The sequence below is a fragment of the Tyto alba genome, unplaced genomic scaffold, assembly GCF_018691265.1.
Source record: "Tyto alba isolate M040663 unplaced genomic scaffold, T.alba_DEE_v4.0 Super-Scaffold_7, whole genome shotgun sequence".
NCBI classification, from domain to species: domain Eukaryota; kingdom Metazoa; phylum Chordata; class Aves; order Strigiformes; family Tytonidae; genus Tyto; species Tyto alba.
The window spans coordinates 26,524,560-26,545,453 of record NW_024881328.1 but is presented as its reverse complement, the minus strand read 5'-3'; the positions used below and the strand labels follow the sequence as shown (position 1 = coordinate 26,545,453).

The 20,894-nt window shown below is 36.7% G+C and overlaps 1 protein-coding gene across 1 annotated transcript in view; it reads left to right on the top strand.

The window, feature by feature from the left end:
• Positions 1–20,894, top strand: part of TTN (titin) — a 240,837-nt gene that overhangs the window by 71,548 nt on the left and 148,395 nt on the right. Inside the window, exons 81-113 of the mRNA XM_042784452.1 lie at positions 76–354; positions 431–709; positions 860–1,147; positions 1,315–1,602; positions 4,311–4,592; positions 4,856–5,134; positions 5,246–5,527; positions 5,663–5,941; positions 6,429–6,716; positions 6,863–7,141; positions 7,236–7,514; positions 7,613–7,891; positions 8,424–8,711; positions 8,866–9,153; positions 9,663–9,953; positions 10,659–10,946; positions 11,963–12,055; positions 12,178–12,460; positions 12,713–12,896; positions 13,253–13,342; positions 13,423–13,690; positions 13,788–14,048; positions 14,623–14,832; positions 14,934–15,011; positions 15,126–15,152; positions 15,835–15,882; positions 16,636–16,692; positions 16,806–16,880; positions 17,267–17,521; positions 18,001–18,093; positions 18,654–18,731; positions 20,035–20,103; positions 20,727–20,810. Coding sequence (XP_042640386.1) covers positions 76–354; positions 431–709; positions 860–1,147; positions 1,315–1,602; positions 4,311–4,592; positions 4,856–5,134; positions 5,246–5,527; positions 5,663–5,941; positions 6,429–6,716; positions 6,863–7,141; positions 7,236–7,514; positions 7,613–7,891; positions 8,424–8,711; positions 8,866–9,153; positions 9,663–9,953; positions 10,659–10,946; positions 11,963–12,055; positions 12,178–12,460; positions 12,713–12,896; positions 13,253–13,342; positions 13,423–13,690; positions 13,788–14,048; positions 14,623–14,832; positions 14,934–15,011; positions 15,126–15,152; positions 15,835–15,882; positions 16,636–16,692; positions 16,806–16,880; positions 17,267–17,521; positions 18,001–18,093; positions 18,654–18,731; positions 20,035–20,103; positions 20,727–20,810 — 6,789 coding nt within the window. The remainder of the gene's footprint in view (positions 1–75; positions 355–430; positions 710–859; positions 1,148–1,314; positions 1,603–4,310; positions 4,593–4,855; positions 5,135–5,245; positions 5,528–5,662; positions 5,942–6,428; positions 6,717–6,862; positions 7,142–7,235; positions 7,515–7,612; positions 7,892–8,423; positions 8,712–8,865; positions 9,154–9,662; positions 9,954–10,658; positions 10,947–11,962; positions 12,056–12,177; positions 12,461–12,712; positions 12,897–13,252; positions 13,343–13,422; positions 13,691–13,787; positions 14,049–14,622; positions 14,833–14,933; positions 15,012–15,125; positions 15,153–15,834; positions 15,883–16,635; positions 16,693–16,805; positions 16,881–17,266; positions 17,522–18,000; positions 18,094–18,653; positions 18,732–20,034; positions 20,104–20,726; positions 20,811–20,894) is intronic.

Sequence of the window (20,894 nt, the reverse complement as noted above, 5' to 3'; positions counted from 1 at the left end):
AGGTATTCCTTCCCACTCTGCCTGCAGCCCTGCCATATCTTGTCCCCCTCACTATTGATCTATGCCTCCCCACAGAGCCTGCAGTCTTTGTGAAGAAATTAAGTGATTTCAGTGTGGAGCAGGGGAAGTCCATTGTGCTGGAAAGCAGCTACACAGGCACCCTTCCTGTCTCTGTCACCTGGAAAAGAAATGGCATGCCCATTGCTCAGTCTCCACGGTGCAGTGTTACAACTACTGACAAATCTGGCACTCTTGAAATCTTCAACAGCACCAAGAGTGATGAAGGCGAATACACCTGTGAGGTGGCAAATGAGGCGGGTGGGGATGTTTGCCATAGCCTTGTATCCATCTTAGGTATGCATCTTTCCTGATCCCTCTAAGGCACCCAGTGATGCTCTGCCTCTGATCACTATGCTCTCTCCTTCCTTAGAACCACCCTATTTCATCACACACCTGGACCGTGTGGAGGTGAAAGTTGGCGAGCCCTTGGTCTTAAAATGCCAGATCGGTGGTGCGCCAGAAATCAAGGTGTCCTGGTACAAAGATGACACCAAGCTCAGATCAACACAGGCTTACAAAATGCACTTCAAGAATAATGTGGCAACACTGGCATTCTCTACTGTGGAGGATAGTGACATTGGAGAATATATCTGCAAAGCAGAAAATAGCGTTGGATTTGCCACATCCACAGCTTTGCTTGTTGTTAAAGGTGATGAGCCAAGGGCCATTCTTTCCTGGGGTAGTTTGCAGGGACTCTTTACTGTCTACAGAAATGGGCTTTTATTAATTTCAGAGTTAATTAATTTTAGATTGACAGGGTGACTTCCTACTTATCGTGGTGATTATTATTGTTTTTCAGAACGTCAACTTCCCCCTACGTTTGCCAGAAAACTGAAAGATATTCAGGAGGCGGTTGGTGCCCCAGTGACATTTGATTGCCGCATAAATGGCTCAGAGCCTATTCATGTGTCTTGGTACAAGGATGGAGTTCTCTTAAGTGACAGTGATAACATACAATCAGCCTTCTTAAATAATATCGCAACTCTCCAGATCTTGCAAACTAGTATGGCTTACTGTGGCCAATATACTTGCTCAGCCCAAAATGCTCTGGGGACTGCATCTTCCAGCGCCAAACTTGTCCTCACAGGTTTGTAGCTCACTCTTAAACAAAAATCTTTTCTACGTCTTTTCTCTTTTATTTCTTTACCCTTTTTCCTACTCTTCCCATTGTACGATGGCCAGGGGGCATGACATGGTGAGGTGTGTGGTGAGGAGGGCTTGGAGGTGAGCTCTGTCACGTTTTAATTTTTTCAGAACATCTACAACCTCCCTTCTTTGACATCAAGCCAGTATCTATCGATGTGGCGCGAGGGGAAAGTGCAACCTTTAAGTGCCACATGACTGGCTCTGCACCCATGAGGATTACTTGGACCAGAGACAACAGAGAGATCCGCCCAGGTGACAACTACAAGATGACACTGGTGGAAAACATGGCCAGCTTGACAGTCCTAAAAGTTGGTAAAGGGGATGCTGGACTCTACACATGTACTGCCAGCAACAGTGTTGGAAAGGACACATGCGCAGCTCAGCTGGCTGTACAAGGTATTGCTGTGAGCTATAGTGTTCGTGAGGCTTTTCTTTGCAAGGCAGACACCTGGAAAACAAAGCCCTAAATGCAGACATGTGTGAGACTAACAACCTTTAGGCCACACTGAGATGTTTTATTTTATTTAAATAATACTGTAATATTTAAATTCTTATTCATCTTTCTTCTGTTCTGGTAGAGTGTATGATTTGTTGTATCAAAGGGATTCTTCCATTGAAATGCTAACTCTCAGTACCCTGTTGTGCCTTTATGAATGGCCCTGTTAGCCAGCAAAATCTGTCTTCCTTAAAGTCTTTCTCTAGCAGTGACATTCACTAAGTTCTTCAGGGGAGAGAAAGATAACTGAGAGAAACTCAGTTCACTTATGAGACCTGAATGTATTTTTACTGGGTGTGCAGCTCCTGCAAATAGTTTTACACTTTCACAGACTGAAATCATTGAAAAATGCTGTTCTGTACAGCAAAATTGGAGAATCTGAGGGCAGGCTCGGTGATAGATATCCATTCCGCCAACACTTTGCTTCTCCACATAGTGTGTGGAACTTATACATTTCAATGATCTAAATTTATGACTGGATCAAACTGTCTTGGTATAAGTGACACTTGTATATTAGTGTAATTTCCTCAATGTAGGTGGGAACACTTGATTTATTTATAGCTGTTCCGGATATCCCATTCTTACTGATTTTATAAAAGAACGAATGTAAAATATACTACTTAAATTACACATGAGTTCAAATGTCCCTGTTGGTTTAGTGCTTTCTCTTTTTCTCCCTGTGTATGAGTTTGTGGGGGAAAGAACAAAAACATTTCAAGAGTAAATACTATGAATTTTATTCTCTAAGAAAAATAATACAAGAAACTGAACTACCACTAGCAAGATTTTGTAATAATTGCTTGTCAAGCGTATTATATATATCAAGAGTATATTATATCCGTAGGGATTTTTCTTGGTGGGGTTGGGAAGAATATGACAGACTGAATTACCTGTGGATTCAGTGGCAAGTAGAGATGCTGTTATTATAGAGCTTGACTTACAAAAAACATTGAAAAATTGTAGCAAGAAATAGAACCTCTTTAAAAGATTCAAAGCTTGTTTCCAGCAAAATCACAATTCTGTTTATTATTAATGATAACATTACTAATAGTTTTATTTGACCAAAGTTACCATTAATAAAATGATCACCACTGACCTTATTTATTTTCTTACTCTTCAACTCTTTATTCATAATTATTTGTTATTTTCTCCCCAGGATTATTATTTTATTTTTTGATCCTGGACTTATACTGGCACTCACTTCAATCCTTTAGAATTTGTAGAGTTTCCCCAAGGCTGTAAAATTAATTATATTCATTGTTAGTCAGCCAGTTTCCATAGAACTTGGAAGGGCAAGCTCTTTGTGTGCATTGATTTGCATGTGTTTAATTTGAACAGGTGTTATCTTAGTTCTATGACACACAGTATTTTGTTTGTAGAATTAAGATCTTTTGTGCAATTGACCTTGAAAATCTCCCAGTTTTTTATTAACTTTCCCAAACTAATGTTCCCAGTCTGTAGTTTTAACAATTACTTTAGGTTCTAGAAACTGCTTTACATTCTAAGAATATACCTTACTAACTTGTATATCCTCATCTTTGAAAAGGAATAGAATTAGTGTGACTACGAAGCAACTGTTAGTATGCAGATCAACTCTCTGTCAAAGTGAAACCTGATAGTAAATTACTAAAGTTCCAAGAGTCCTTGTGTTAACAAGCCATCGTTTCTATTTTTAAAACTCCAAGGAAGTTTTGTTACTAACAACATAGGATGTTCTGCAAATGTCCCACAGGTTGAAGTAACCCACAGTAAAATAGATATTCTTCCTACACTTTGCAGATAGATATAAAAAGAGGCACTTCATCTTGTTTTGCAGATGTTTGTTGTGCCCACATTACCTCCTCTTGGTTTTACTGGTTATATCTGTGATCTATGAACATTCAGTCTTGTGATTCTGAATCATCCATATGGTGCTTTTGATGAAAAGTGTCAAACCTCCACTCCTTTCTCTCCTTACAAAACAAAATGTAACCATCTGGTTTACTTTTCAGTCAGGGGACCTTTAACATCAATTTCTGTAATATCAGCCATCTCATGATTCTTCCCAACATGATTACTTTGAACCTCTTTTCTCTGCTACCTAAGCTCCTTGACTTTTATTCTTTATATGCACCTTTATGTTTGGCTTTGCAATAAATGTGTGAAGGGTTATAATGAAATTACATTTTTTGACTATATCAATTGTTAATGCCATGTTAAGATATAAAGCAGTTGCTATAATGTTCATCACAAATGCTCTTAATAATATTTCTTGGCTGAACAGTTTGGATTCTTGCATTTCATCTGGCATTTTGATTATGCGTGTATTGCAAGACGATATTACTTAAAGAAAGCCACACGTCAGCAGATCTGTATTGAATACATAGAAGTAGAGTGAGACAATAAAGTAAGGAGAAACTAACTGAAATGCAGATAGAGAACTTGTTTGCTTCCTAACCTAGATTTTGGACCAACTTGAAATAATCTAAAAAAAAAAAAATAATTCATAGCAATTGCAAACTTTGAATGTTTGCATAAGTCCCCAAAGTTTACTTTTTCTGTTACGTATTTCCCTGCTTATTCGAAGAATCAATGCAGTTTAAAACATTTCTCCTTTTTGACTTTGCAGAACCACCAAGGTTTATTAAGAAACTAGACTCCTCAAGACTTGTGAAACAGCATGATTCCACTAAGTATGAATGCAAAATAGGTGGATCTCCAGAAATCAAAGTCACCTGGTACAAAGGTGAAACAGAGATCCTTCCCAGTGAAAAATACAGAATGTCCTTTGTGGATTCGGTGGCAGTCATTGAAATGCACAACCTCAGTGTTGAAGACAGCGGTGACTACACTTGCGAAGCTCAGAATCCGGCAGGCAGTGCAAGCACCAGTACCTCACTGAAAGTAAAAGGTCAGAATCCTAGTTCTTTCCTTACCTTTCTATCTGTATGAGTCCTCCCCTGTGGAAAAGCTGTTAAACCCCTCTTTCTTTAGAGAGGCCAAAACCTGTCTGAATAGGTGGCAAATCTCTTGCCTATTTGTTATACTGTGGGAAATCTTTCTTATTTATGGTTTGGTTTTGCTGTTCAGCATCAGAAAGGCTACTTGAACAGTCTGTCCTCTTTAATCTCCTTTGCTCAAATAACAAAAACTGTAACTCCTTTTTTTTTTCAGCACCTCCCATTTTTACCAAGAAGCCCCATCCAGTCCAGACCTTGAAAGGGTCTGATGTTCACCTGGAATGTGAGCTTCAGGGCACTCCTCCATTCCAGATTTCGTGGTATAAAGACAAACGGGAAATTCGGAGCAGCAAGAAGTATAAGGTCATGTCTGAGAACTACCTAGCTAGTATTCACATTCTCAGTGTGGATACTGCAGATGTTGGTGAATATCACTGTAAAGCTGTAAATGATGTGGGAAGTGACTCCTGTATTGGCTCTGTAACACTAAGAGGTTTGTATAAATATTGGCACCTTCTTGGCATTTCATTGTTCCTGTCATTCCCCTCCTACTTTTCCATTCCTGGCGTGTTTTTTTTACTGTTAAATATCTTCTCTTAAATAGCACCACCAACCTTTGTGAAGAAGCTGAGTGATCTCACTGTCGTAGTTGGAGAGTGGATTGAACTGCAGGCTGCAATAGAAGGATCACAGCCCATTTCTGTTCTGTGGTTAAAAGACAAAGGGGAAATCATTAGGGAAAGTGATAATCTTTGGATGTCCTATTCAGAAAACATTGCAACTATGCGGATTGGAAATGCAGAACCAGCCAATGCTGGGAAATACACTTGTCAGATAAAAAATGATGCTGGAGTTAAAGAATGTTTTGCCACGCTGACAGTGCTAGGTTGGTAGCATGGGATAAAAAACACAATGTATTTTAAGATGCTTTAAAATTTCAAATTTTATCATACTAATAACTATAGCATTGCTTATTTTAAAAATTTTGTGACTCAGTGCATCTCATTGCATCTCATTGCAGAACCTGCAGTCATTGTAGAGAAGCCAGGCCCAGTCAAAGTTACAGCTGGAGATTCTTGTACTCTGGAATGCACAGTAGATGGCACACCAGAGCTTACTGCTAGGTGGTTTAAGGATGGGAATGAATTGTCCACTGACCATAAATATAAAATCAGTTTCTTCAACAAAGTATCTGGGCTTAAGATCCTCAATGCAAGACTAGAAGACAGTGGAGAATATACTTTTGAGGTGAAAAACAGTGTTGGTAAAAGCAGCTGCACAGCTTCAGTGCATGTTTCAGGTTAGTTGACTACTCTTTTCGAGTCACATCGGATCCTACAGTTCCTTTACAAAGCCTTCAGATAGCAAACTGTTTCTTATTACTGGCAGCCCTGGAGACTCATTGCTTGTGTAATCATAGGACTACTTGGCATGCCACTGACAAACATCAAGACTAGATGCCTACCTAATCTCTGAGGGGCAGGAGTTGTTGCAAGGGCTTGATTTCTTCAGCTTTAAACTACATGTCTTCTTGCACAGCTGATGCAATATTGTTGCTTGTGAAAAAGAACTGCAAAAATAAAATTTTTCCCTCAAAAAATGTGAATATCATTAACCATCAGCTATCTACATTCCAATGACTTATGTGTGTAGGAACGGATTTCTAAAGCAGATAAATCAAAAGAAAGTTAACTGATTTTATTATACACGGGGAACTTCCTGCATTTTAAGCTCCTGTATGGTAATTTTTTTTTTTTTTTTTTTTTTTTTTTTTTTGACAAATACAGATCGTATTATACCTCCTTCTTTCACAAGAAAACTGAAAGAAACATATGGTCATCTGGGTTCTTCTGCTGTACTGGAGTGCAAAGTTTATGGGTCACCACCCATTATGGTCTCCTGGTTTCATGATGGCCAGGAGATTACCAGTGGAGACAAGTATCAGGCTACCCTTACAGACAATACCTGTTCTCTGAAAGTGAACAGACTTCAGGAATCTGATATGGGAACTTACTTGTGCACAGCTACTAATGTAGCTGGGTCTGACGAATGCAGTGCATTTTTGAGCGTTAGAGGTCAGTACCAATAAGAAATCAGAGTCAGGGGACATAAATTTATTTTCAAAAATACTTTATTCTTTGCTTTATTACATATTTCTGATTACTGTGCTCTTCATCAGAAGTTCAAATGTACTTCTTCTCTGTTTTATTTGCATGCTTAGAACCACCATCTTTTGTGAAGAAACCTGAACCACTAAATGTTTTATCTGGGGCAAACATAACTTTTACCAGTATCATAAAAGGCTCCTCTCCATTGGAAGTTAAATGGTTTAGAGGTAGTGTTGAGCTGGTACCAGGAGAAAGATGTAATATCACTTTGCAAGATTCAATTGCAGAACTGGAGCTGTTTGATGTATATCCACTTCAGAGTGGAGACTACACCTGCCAGGTCTCTAATGAGGCAGGGAAGATTTCTTGCACAACACATCTTTTTGTCAAAGGTTTGTCCAGACTACTGTTTCTTATCTTTCTTATGCTTCTAAAAACAATCTTTTGGCTTTGTTTAATTTGTTTTCTTCTCATTGTTCATTATAGAACCAGCCAAATTTGTGAAGAAAGTGAACGATTTATGTGTAGAAAAAGGGAAAAATTTAATCTTGGAATGCACATATACAGGTACTCCACCAATTTCAGTAACATGGAAGAAAAATGGAGTAAAAATAATACACTCTGAAAAGTGTAGCATCACCACTACAGAAACATCTGCCATACTGGAAATCTCTAGTAGCAAACTAGAAGATCAGGGGCAATATACTTGTCATATTGAAAATGATTCTGGACAAGATAATTGTCATGGTGCAATCACAATACTAGGTGCGTCAAGTCACCATAATTTCATCAAGTGTTATTTGAACTACTAATGGTCCTTGTGCAATTCCTTTTTATGCTAATGGTGTGTGTTTGTTCTTCAGAACCACCTTACTTCATTACACCCTTGGAGCCAGTGCAGGTCACTGTTGGGGATTCTGCATCCTTACAGTGCCAGGTTGCTGGAACACCAGAAATGATTGTATCATGGTACAAAGGAGATACAAAGCTGAGAGGAACTGCTACTGTGAAAATGCACTTTAAGAACCAAGTTGCCACTCTGGTTTTCAGCCAGGTAGACAGTAGTGACAGTGGGGAGTACATCTGCAAAGTAGAAAACGCTGTTGGGGAGGCTGTTTCATCATCTTTACTGACGGTTCAAGGTGAATATTTCATTTTTTAAAATGGGGAAATGATCTGTTTTTCTTAAGTATGCTTTGCTATTTTGAAAAACAAAGATTACCTCTTCCTTGTTAAATACTTTACTGTTTCTTGACATGTAAGAATGTGTCATCATCTTCTATTAACAAAGGCCTACCAATAAAGCTAATTGAAATATGTCTCTTACTGACCACAGCTCTTCTGTAGGGAGACAAGCCTCTGCATCTTCCTTCCTCATTGAGGATATTGCTCTGCTTGTTTCCACCATTAGGAGTCCTGAGGGTTAAATATGCTAACTGGGTATAATTGAGGACAGAACATTTATGTATTTTCCTGCAACCATATGCACAGTGCTCTTTTCACAACACGGTCCAAATAAATGATATGCTGAATAACATTTTTAATCAGAAATTACCAGCAAAAATCTAGCATACTCTACGGTATAGTTATCACTAATCAGTGATTATTGGTGAGTACAGCAATAGGTACACATCTTTTGAAAGTCCTTACTGTACAATACCTGTTCTCTTACAGAGCGTAAACTTCCGCCTTCTTTTACACGGAAATTAAGAGATGTTCATGAAACTGTTGGCTTACCAGTTACATTTGATTGTGGTATTGCTGGTTCAGAACCTATTGAAGTATCTTGGTTTAAAGATGGTGTACGTGTAAAAGAGGACTACAATGTTCACACGACCTTCGTGGATAATATAGCAACTCTCCAGATATTGAAGACAGATAGAAGCCTTATTGGGCAATATACTTGCACAGCTACCAATGCAATTGGGACTGCTTCTTCCAGTGGCAGGCTTGTCCTTACAGGTCAGTGGGCTGTGAAGTATTTAATGGAAATGTATTAAAACTCGCTTGTGCTTTATATATGGGTTTAATACAGTACAAATTATATTTATTTCACAGAGGTTTAGAGCCAAATGCAATTTTAAAGTGATGCTTTTTTATTTCTTTCACTCTTCAGAAGGGAAGACTCCTCCATTCTTTGACATCCCAGTTACACCTGTGGATGGTATTATTGGAGAAAGTGCTGACTTTGAGTGTCACATTTCTGGAACACAGCCTATTAGAGTCACTTGGGCAAAAGACAACCAAGAGATTAGAACAGGAAGAAACTACCAGATCAGTTATGTAGACAATACAGCCCACTTGACCATCTTGAGAGTTGACAGGGGAGACTCTGGAAAGTATACATGCTTTGCTAGCAATGAAGTTGGAAAGGACTCTTGCACAGCTCAACTGACTGTTAAAGGTACTGAATAGATAAAATATTGTGTGTATATTTTTATTCCTTTAATTATAAAGGAAGTTAGCCTTATTGCTGCAAGTTTGGGAAAAATATTTGAGATATAGCTTGAAAGTACTTGTCTGGAGATACCCATGAGTCTCTTAAGGGAATTACAGAGTCACTAACAACAATGGGAGGAGAAAGGAAAGAATATTTTCTTCCTCCTAGTTTCTTTATAGGCTTTGAGCTATTTCTTTCTTGAGAACATGACAAAAATCTTGGGGCTTTTTAAATGGCATTTGACTTAAACTGATGTAAGAGGATTCTTTTTCAAATAGGAAAATCAGCTATCACAGTGACTCTAAGAGCAAGACACCTGCTGTTTATCTTGGCATATTTTCACTTAAAAATTTAAATGAGAGTAAATATCAGTTCTTAAGTGTTCAAATTTTTCTTGAAACATTTTCTTTAGAGTTTGTCATTTCAGGTTTGATTCATAGAATTTGAATAATATATTCTTTTTTTTTTTACAGAACGAAAAACTCCACCTACTTTTACTAAGAAACTATCTGAAGCAATAGAAGAAACAAAAGGGAATGAACTTAAACTTGAGGGCTGTGTTTCTGGCTCTCAGCCTTTGACTGTTGCTTGGTACAAAAACAATCAGGAAGTTCATTCAAGCCCTCATTGTGAAATATCTTTCAAAAACAATACCTTACTTTTGTATATAAAGAATGTAGAGCAATCAGATGCTGGTTTATATACCTGTAAAGTGTCCAATGAAGCAGGAAGTGTGTTGTGTACATCTTCTGTTGTTATCACAGGTTAGTTGAAGTCTTATTTTTCTTTGGTTATTTCTTTTATTTGTTGTATATTGGCTGCAAATATACAGCTCCTATCTTATGAACTGGTTTTACTTACCTTAACAGCAGTAATCTGTTCTGAGGTGGACAAGATAAAACTGAGTTAAACCACAAAATCAAGGAATTGTTTTAATTTTGTGATATTTTACAGGGAGTGGCCTTCTTTACTTTTTCAATATTTGCTGCGACTGATCTAAAGTGAATATTGAAATCTTTATGTGACATTTCTGTTGAATTTTTAATCATTCTTTCTTTCAGGGAATAACAGTTTTTCTATAGAATTACGTCTAAGCTTGGGCAGCCTTGACAGTATGTTGTGGCAGCATAGCACTTCATCATAATACTCTTGCAGGAAATTGCATATTTGTGACTTTAAAGGTGCTTATATCAGAGCCTGATAGCAGTATCTTAGTTCTTACACTATTTTTTGCATGTGAATGTCCTTACTGTGTGGAGAGAAGATATTTCTTGCATGTTTGCATAGAAAACATACTCTCTTGGTATTTCTTCCATTTTCTAAAACTATGATTGACATTCTCAGACTTGTTTATCCTCCTTCATTCCTTGCCATTGTCTTCTTAAGAATCACGTGTATCTCTTGTTCTCTTACGTTCTTAATCATACTTTCCTTCCTTGAGTATTCACTCAAGCATTTTCATATTCCAGAACCTAAAAAGCCTCCAGTATTTGACCAGCCTCTTCAGCCAGTGGCAGCAGAGGAAGGTGATATCCTACATCTCAGCTGCCATGTCCAAGGATCACAGCCAATCCGGATTCAGTGGCTGAAGGCAGGAAGAGAAATAAGAGCTTCAGACAGATGCAACTTCAGCTTTGCTAATGGAGTAGCTCTTCTGGAACTTGCTGCCGTTACCAAATCCGATTCAGGAGAATATGTATGCAAAGCTTCAAATGCAGCTGGCACTGATACTTGTAAATCTAAAGTGACAGTTAAAGGTACAGTAACATAGGGAAAAGCAAGGCATATGATGGGAATTTAAAACAAGATCCCGTCCTGCTTTGTTTTCTGTGGAACAAAAATGTTACCGATCTAATAGCAAACATTTAGTAATTTTTAGTTCTTTGCAAAACTGTGTAGTCTGGGAAGACAGTATATTTAACAAAAATTAATATATAAAATGTGGCATAAACAGTCAAATCAATAGTATATTCTTATCAAAAAGATTAAGAATTTAGTTTCCAAATCTAAACACCAAATTTAAGAAAAATACAAGCTAAATGAGTGAAATTACTTGGACATACATCTTTTATGGAAAGGATGGGAACAGTGGTGTCTGTTAAAGGAAAATATAAAAGGAATTTGATTGAGCATGTGGTCTTAGAGGCTAATTGCTTCAGGACTGTTACAACTCTATGACATCTTGACATTTTAGCTAAAAGCAAATATCATCTAAGCATGAGTTCTTCCACATAGGTCTTGCCTTACCATTGCATAAAAGGCATAAGAGTTTGCTAATATATGGAAATGGTGTATTTTTCACTACATGGGTAGACACAAGGCTAAGAACTATGCACAAAAAAACCAAACCAAAATAAAACAAAACAAAAAAATTAACAGATCACTGATAAAAAAGTGCAAATAACTCTGGGGGTGAAATTGCCAGAAACAGACAGAAAAGAGAATACCTCACTATAAACTTACCCATTTTAGAAAATGAGGCTTCTTAGTTGCATATCCATCTATGAATTTGCATCCGTGCAGAATATAAATGACCTGACTGAAGTTTATGAACAGCACAATATGGCCCACAGTGTTCACTTTTATCTGGAAAGTAAAATACAAGTTAATTAAAACAATATGAAAACATTTTGTATTTTTATCTCTTGCGTGGTATTTTGTTCCATCTCTGTAATTAATTCCTTTTTTACAATTCCTTTGGAACCATTATCACACATGAAAATAAACTGTTACATAAAATCATCTGTTTTAATTGTTTGACTCTGTTTTTTAGAAAAACCAGCAGCTGCACCAGCAGCTAAGAAAGCAGAAGTGGAAGGAAAACTTTATTTTGTGTCAGAGCCTCAGAATATCAAAGTAATGGAAAGTAAGAACTCTTTTCAAAAAAGTACCTTGTCTTCTTTTCGCCTATACCTTTTGTTTAAAATTATGTCCTGCTGTCATAGACAGCTGGAAAGACTTAGCTTCCTCATTTGAATTTTTCTGCAGAGACTGTTGCGAAATTTATTGCAAAAGTTGGAGGAGACCCAATTCCAAATGTTAAATGGATGAAGGGAAAATGGAGGCAACTCAACCAGGGAGGTCGCATTATAATCCAGCAGAGAGGAGATGAAGCCAAACTAGAAATAAAGGATGCAATAAAAACTGATTCTGGCATGTATAAATGTGTAGCTTTTAACCAACATGGTGAAATTGAGAGGAGTGTAAACCTGCAAGTTGAAGAAAGAAAGAAAGAAGTTGTTGAAGGGGATCTCAGGGCAAAACTAAAAAGGTATATAGAATTTTTTTATAGATTAATTTGCCATCAACACAGAAGAAACACTTTTTATTATATATCTCAGATCGAGATATAATTTTTTAATATTCAATAAATATGAATAACTGTAGTAAAAATAGAAACACCTGACTAGACTAAACAAGGATTCCACTGCACAGGGCAGTTCTAAGCTGATACATTTTTTCAGTGAATAACTTTCTAGGGACAAAGCAGTGTATATTTAACTTATGTCATTGATTTGAATAGCACTCCAACAAAAAGGAAGGAGGAAGAGGAAGAGCAACCTATTGATATCTTGGAACTTCTCAAAAATGTAGACCCCAAAGAATATGAGAAATATGCTCGCATGTATGGAATTACAGATTTCCGTGGCCTCCTGCAAGCCTTTGAGTTACTAAAGCAAACCCAAGCAGAAGAAAGCCATAGATTGGTAAGATACAGCATGACTGCAGCATTGGCTTTGTTAGGAGTAACACGATTCCTTTAAACAGATTTGGTGTCCACACTCTGATGCTACTATGCGTGCAGAAATTTCTGGTTCCTCTTTAAATCTTTTACTGAAAGCTCTCAATTTCTTGCATGCTCAAACCCAAGAAGAAGGAATGGATCTTCTGGCCAAATATGTGCTGTCTTCACATCTTAGCTGCAATTTTTAAGATGGGAAGATAAGCTAGTTACAGTACAGTTACAGAACATCTGATGTAGGAGATAATCCTGTGCTAGATAAACATGACAGCTTGACATTTAACATCCTTTAATCTTTGATTGTATTCTGCCTTTTTACAGGAAATTGAGCTTACAGAAAAAGCTCAAAGAGAAGATCAGGAGTTTGATGAACTTGTAGCTTTTATTCAGCAACGACTCTCACAGACAGAGGTAACATTTTTGGACTGATTTGTGAAATATTCAAACCCATAGCAGGAAACTTGAAACTAATTTAAACTAATATTTTTCAGCCTATTACTCTGATCAGAGACATTGAAAATCAGACGGTTTTAACAGATGAGGATGCTATCTTTGAATGTGAGATTAAAATTAACTATCCCGAAATTAAACTTTCATGGTACAAGGGAACCCAGAAACTGGACTCTGGTGACAAATATGAAATTAGAATTGAAGGTGATCGCCACATACTGAGAATCAGGAACTGCCAACTTGAGGACCAGGGAAATTTCAGAATAGTATGTGGACCACACATTGCTAGTGCAAGGCTAACTGTTATTGGTAAGTGTTTTTTTGAAGTATGTATTTGAATCAATTTATGCTTTAATTATTCCACCGTCTGATGTCTGCTAAAATGTATGTTTTAACATGCTAATAGAACCTGCAGTTGAACGACATCTTCATGACACTACTTTCAAGGAAGGAAATACATGTACGCTGTCTTGTCAGTTCTCTATCCCAAATGCCAAGTCTCAGTGGTATAGAAATGGGAGACCCATTAAGATAGGAGGGAGATATTCAACACAAGTCTCTGACAAAGTACACAAACTCATCATCAAGGATGTTAGAACAGAAGACCAGGGACAGTATACCTGCAAGCTTGACAATCTAGAAACAACTGCAGATCTGGCCATTGAAGGTTTGTAAACAGATACAGCATCTCTTTATTATAAACAGTTCCTGGATGTTCCATTAACAGAACAGATGAAAATAAAAGGAATTTCTCGAAGAAATATTACCGAACTTGGAAATGGACTAAACAAGGAATTTTGCTGTCCTTTCTCTTTGAACAATATGTGACATACTTGTATAAGTTAGTATTTTTGACTAAATCATAATTACTAAAGTCCCATGGCCCTCAAACTATCTGAGTCATACTTTCTTTTATTTTCTTTGATACTCATATTTTTTTTTTATTTCCTCTTTTTCTTAATTTTTCTTTATCTTTGATTTCCTTCATGTCTTATCTTGCATAATTTATCTGCACAATAATCTTGTTACACTTGTACTCTTATGTCTTCTAATCTTCATTCTTATGCTGAAAACTTCATAAGAGATGGAATCCCTTTTTCTTACTCTACTTTTTCAAGATCTGTTGTTATTAACTCTTATTATAACGTAGCTATTATTCTTAAAACAATAAGAAGGAAATAGATAAGCTAAATAACCTGGTGATACATAACACTTTATATATTTTTTGTTTCTAAAAACAGCAGAACCAATTCAATTCACAAAGAGCATACAGAACATCGTAGTGAGTGAACACCAGTCTGCAACCTTTGAGTGCGAGGTGTCATTTGATGATGCAGTTGTGACATGGTATAAAGGCCCCACTGAACTGAGAGAGAGTCTCAAGTACAGCTTCAGAAGTGAAGGTCGCTGTCATTATATGACTATTCACAATGTTACTGCAGAAGATGAAGGTAAAAATGCATGGAATATTTGTGCTTATGCCATTCTTGATTTTTTTGTCTCTTTTTTAATAATAAAGGCCTATAAATATCAACATTCTTGGCTGTTACAGGTGTATATTCTGTAATTGCTCGTCTTGAACCAAGAGGAGAAGCAAGAAGCACTGCAGAGCTGTATCTAGTAACCAAAGGTTAGTGAATTTGCTAAACAAATTTGCGGTCATAGCCATCTGCAGATTTGTGAGTTTGAAATATGATTCTGGAAAAATAAATAGACCTAAAAGAAATCTACTATTCCTTTGCAGAAATCAAACTGGAGTTGAAGCCACCAGGTAAAGACTGCAAGACTGACACAAGATTATGTCTATATTCTGTCAGAGATTTAGTGCATTGCTCTGCTTTATTTTTTATTTTCAATCTTTTTTCCCTGGTTACAGTAAGTCAAACCTACACTCTGAAAAATCATTCCTTATCCATAGATATGAGGAATTATTTATTCTCATAAATAGTGGCAGTGAATAGTGTGATAACTACAAAATCATTCATATTAATGTATCTGGGGTCCTATTTTATACAATACAGGAAGACACATTCTCTAAAACACAGAAGTTTATTTTTATATGAATGACTGAGGATTAAAACAATTAAAAGGTAATGATGAATAGATTTGATGTCCTCTGCACAACTGAAAAAAAATAACCACAGAGGCAAAATGGGTAACAACAATCTCCTTACGATTTATAATGATCTTCTTTTATGAATGCTCTTAAGATCCTACTCTAAAATGATGCTAGAATTATTTAGAAATAAAATGAAAGAGTGTAGAGCCTGGCCAGACAGAAAGTCTAATGCAATTAGTTATGTATTGGTCAGCTAGCTTATTCTTGAGGAACAAGCTACAATCCTTGTATGCTGGAACAGATAAAGCACCATGAACTACTACTCTTCTTGGGGAAAGAATATTCAAATCTAATTTTTTTTTTGTTAAATCAAATAAACATTTTGATTTTCTAGATGTTCCTGATGCCAAAGTTGCAGTTCCACCTCAAAAACCAGCTGAAGGTAGGGCAACAAACATACTTTTTCCATAGTGCTGTTTTAGATCTGCACTGAAGCAGCAGGCCAGTGGACACCTCAGAGAAGAATCTTAGCTCAATGATAAGATCTAGTTACTTGTCTCTATACAAATATAATATGAGCAAGTCTTGGCTTGGATAGACTCCGTTTGCTTTATGGAAAGTAAAAACTATACACAGTGGTAGGAATGAAGCCTTTTCTCTTAAAAAGAGTTTGTCCTTTCTATCTTGTATTCCTATCAATCTCTTGTTCATTTGATCTTCCTTTTATTTCAGTTTTCTGATCATTCTTTATTTTCACCTTTTCTTCTTTTTGCCACAGAAATATCTTTTAAACAAGCTGTCTGTATTACTGCCCTTTGAAACTACTATGAACCTTAGAAGTTCAATCTTTGTGGTTTCATTTCCAGGATAATTTGGTAAACTCTTGCAGTGGCAGCAGGAGGGGACATATTTGATATTTAGATTAACTACTATCATCAAGGATAGGAGACTTATGGCAGTAAAGAAAATAAAGCTGAGAAGGGTCAGGATTCAAACAGAGGTAGCCAGGGGATTCCCACTCACAGTGTATTCTTCCAGCTACGGTAAAGTGTCAGACTGAGCACAATGTTTGTTTTTATTCTGCAGCTGCAATAAAACCAATAAAATAAAATCCAAATGCACTAAGAGTTTTTCTTCATTTACAAGAAAACATCATACTCACATTTTATTCTAAATATTTATTTTTTCCTACAAGCTGCCCCTATTCCTATTCTTCTACCTCTTGTTCCACCACCAGAGGAGAAGAAGCCAGGTAAGAATACTTAAAGTAATTGGACAGTGTGTACATGTTTCATTACGACTGTTGTTTTTTTTTTTTTTTTTTTTTTCCTAATTGAAATTTTAAAATATATTGGTTTTCAGCAGAAAAAAAGGTTCCAGTAAAGAAAGTATCCAAAAAGGTGGTTAAAAAAGGTCCTGAAGAAGTCCCACCACCTAAAGGTAACTTTTATCCTTTTTTGTTTTTTGGGGGTTTTTTGTTTTGTTTTGGTTTTTTTTGTTTGTTTGTTTGTTTTTTTTTTTTGTTTGTTTGTTTTTTAATGTTTTAAAAATAGGAAAATTACCTTATGTAAACAAGGCAATTTGTTTCAAATTACCTTGAATAAATCAACTCTAGTTAATTTTTGTCTTTATGTTATAAACACACACATTTAAAATCCAAGCTGATCAGGACTGCTTAAAAAATAGTAATTTCTTTAAACCGTCTGTGAGGGTAAAATAATTTAACTACAAGCATCCAATATGCCTTGCAAATTCCAAAATTCCAAGCTATGATATGAATAATATGAATAATCTTTTAATCTTTTTTTTTTTTTTTTTTTTTTAAGGTCCTGAGGTGCTGCAAGAGAAGCCAAAAGAGGTCAAAATAACATCCATGGCAAGGAGAGAAGAGATTCATGAAGAAAAGAAGGAAATATATGAAAAGCCCAGAGAAACTTATGAAGAATGGGAAGAAGATTATGGAGAAGACCATGACTATTATGTCAAGGAAGAAGGCTATGATGAAGGGGAAGAGGAATGGGAAGAAGCTTATGAGAAAAGAGAAGTGACTTATGAAGAAAAACGAGTCATTCATGAAGAAGGTATTTTAATTATCACGCCATTTTATTTCTTCTCTACACTGTAACTTGATTGCCAATGGACTTTGCAGATTGGGACATCTTTAAAACTTGATAAGAATTAGTAGTTTGTGAGGATGTGTACCATTTTTAGTTGTTTTGGATATTTCTTCTATCATTTTCATGTATTCTAGATAAACTTGATTTAGGTTAAATGTTTTACAGATTAATTGCTTCATGTTAGTAGCTGTATTTTGCAGTTTCTTGCATGCTCTGTCCAGGGTAGTAGTAACATAATACCTCTAGGAACAGAATTTGGCTTTGATGAGAAACCATCAAACTTGGAAATAAGCAGAAAATTTTTCTGCAACAATTGGATCTCTAAAACTTTGTGTGTGTTTTTCAACTTCATAAATTTATAATGGCATAACTAATACCTTTTCTGTGTATTGAGCATTTTAAAAATGCATTTTCATCATTAAGTGATGTTATTATTTTTAAAGTGGTTGAAATTCCTAAGAAGCCTGTGCCTGAGCGAAAACCACCAGCAATTACAGCTGAAAAGAAGGAAAAGAAAGAAGTAACAGTTCGTAAAGGTATGACTTTCTTGCAAATTTACAGGAATGTGCAGATTAAGATCTCTCATGCATCTCCTTCAAGATGAACTGTGGTGGCTATTCACATTTCCGTGAAAAGGAGAGAATTCTCTTCATGTTGGACAGTGACATGAGCAAGGCTCATGGCAACCCTTTCTCTTCTCCCACCTCATATTTTCGAGCAGAGAAATAATAGTGGCAATGGTGGTTGAACCAAACCAAAAATTGCTGGCAAAATCAAACTGAGCTATAGTTATCTTTACTTTTCACTGTATATTAGCCTTGGGTGGTGCTTTTGAGCCAGTGAACACTGCACTTGTGAGAAGTGTCCTCCATTTAGATCACTGCATATGTCACAGGTGAGGAAGCGTCTGATCACCTGTTTCACAAGTGCCTCTACCATCAGAGTTCACCACCACTGAATAATGTACTGAACAACTCATAGGTTGTGCAAAGGTTATAATGTCCTAAACAAGAAAGTAACCAGTTCTACCTGTTTTTTGTCCAGAAAGTAATTTGGAAGATTATTTAAACAATAAATATATCTGAATCACTTACAGTTGTCAAGAAACCTGTTGATGAAAAAGTGGAGATAACCACTCAGAGGATTGCAGAGGAAAAAGTCAAACGGGCTGAGGGTAACTACTACTTAATTACCTTAATGTCTTCTTTATATGAAAGGAGTGGATATTGTTACTTAGCTGATCTGCATATGCTTTTTTTTTTTTTTCATTTAACATGGGTCTGATTAATTTTTCAGTCTTTGAAAGATCTAATAAAAGCTTCTGCTGAATTGTATAAATGGAAGATGAAAAGTTTTTTAGGGGAAAACATTAGATGCAGATGCTAACTACCAATGTTTTAAGAAAATAAGTAAATGTAAAATTGCACTGGGTGAAACAGTATGTTTCACACTGAGCTGAAGGTGTGAAATCCCCGTCTTCCTCAGATTTCCATCTTGACCTGTCTACCAGGATGTTTTGGTTAACTGTTTGGTGTTGTGGTTTGGGCCTGATCGGCAACCAACCACCGCAGCTAATCACCATCCCTTCCCCCTCCCCACCTGGGAATGGGGGAGGGGATTAGAGGGGTGAAGGGAGACTCGCAGGCTGAGATAAGAACAGTTTAATAATGGCAATAAAATGAGAACAATAACGATGATGGGGGGAAAACAAAAAGAAATATATAAACAGGCAATGCACAATGCAATTGCTCACCATCCGCTAACCAATCCCCAGCCCGTTCCCGGCCAGCGACCCCGAGATACCAAGATCCCACAATCGCAACCCCGGAAGCGAGAGAGCTCCTTCCCAACCACCCCTCCTCTATATAGTGAGCATGACGTTCCATGATATGGAATATTTCACTGGCCAGTTAGGATCAGGTGCTGTGTCCGTGCTCCCTCCCTGCTCCCTGTGCCCTTGCGCACGGGCAGGACATGGAGAGTCGGAGAGTCCTTGAAGTCTCAGTAGCAGCTGAAAACATCAGTGTGCTATCAGCATTTTTCCCATACGAAACCCAAAGCTAAATCTAAAACACAACACTCATCTAGTCCCTGAAAATGAATATTAACTCTATTTCAGCCCAAACTAAGACATTTGGTTATGAAATAAAGATATATCCTTATTCTCTTGGTAACCACCTTATCTTGTATAGTATTTCCCATTCTGCAGAAGTCTCTTGGCTGCAATTCAACATATGTCAGGATACGACCTGTGTACTAAACACCCTGAGTTACCCAGCCCCTTTAGAAGGTAGCAATAAAAAGAAGCAAAAACATTCCTTCTGTTGCTTTGTGTGCTTCCAAGGAGCCTGACTTAGCTATTGATTTAGGTTATATTTGTCTCGTCTGTTGTACTTTCAACATCACTGACAGATAGCTGTAGACTTATTTTGATCTTTTTGTTAAATATATGACTAAGAAAATTTTAATGTCAACAGTTACCAAGAAAGTTCCACCACCAAAACCTACACCAAAGATCATCGAAGAAAAAGTTATTAAAAAGGAAGGTACAGATCAGCATCTTTCAACTGAAGTTTACATTTTTCCCAACCCTGTGTGTTCTTGTGCCTCTTGTGAATACGTAGGCCTGTGTGTATGTATCTGGATTTATTGTATTAGTCATGCTGTGACTACTCTCAGTGTTTATTTGGTGTGTGTATCATGCTTTTATCTTTCAGAAAGTCTGTTTTAACAAGTTTATGGCTAGCCTTTTGATTTTTGTTTATAAAGCCTACAGGTCATTGGAGTGTGATTTAGCTTTTTCTTCATCTATTCTGCCTGCTGGCCTATACTTACATAATAAGCATAATTTTGGCCCAGTGCCCCAAAATTTCTTTGAAGAACTGCCTTTAGAATTCTTCTCATATACTATTTCCAAAAGCCTGTGCATGCATTTATTTTAAATTTTCGGGTTAAAGGTGTCTGTGTCTTTAGTCTTTAACAGATACTAAATATTATACTTGTATACTTGTTTTGTGTCCAGTATTTTAGAATATGAATACTGACTGTCTAAATATGTCTAAAACTTAAATGTGCAATGCAGATACAGATTTGATAAACACTCACATGCTGACTACCACTAATGTGGATCTAGAATATAAAATACTAAAACAAAATCCTATCTTTAAAGTACCGACAGTAGAAACATGGACTGTTTCAGAAGAAAAGATGTCGGTTTCTGTCCACAGAGAAGAAGAGTATTCATATGTCACAGGTATGTACAAAACCAAAAATCTGTGCACCCAAATCAAAACAATCCTTCAATCCTACTAGATTTTCTTTTAATCTATTTTTATGT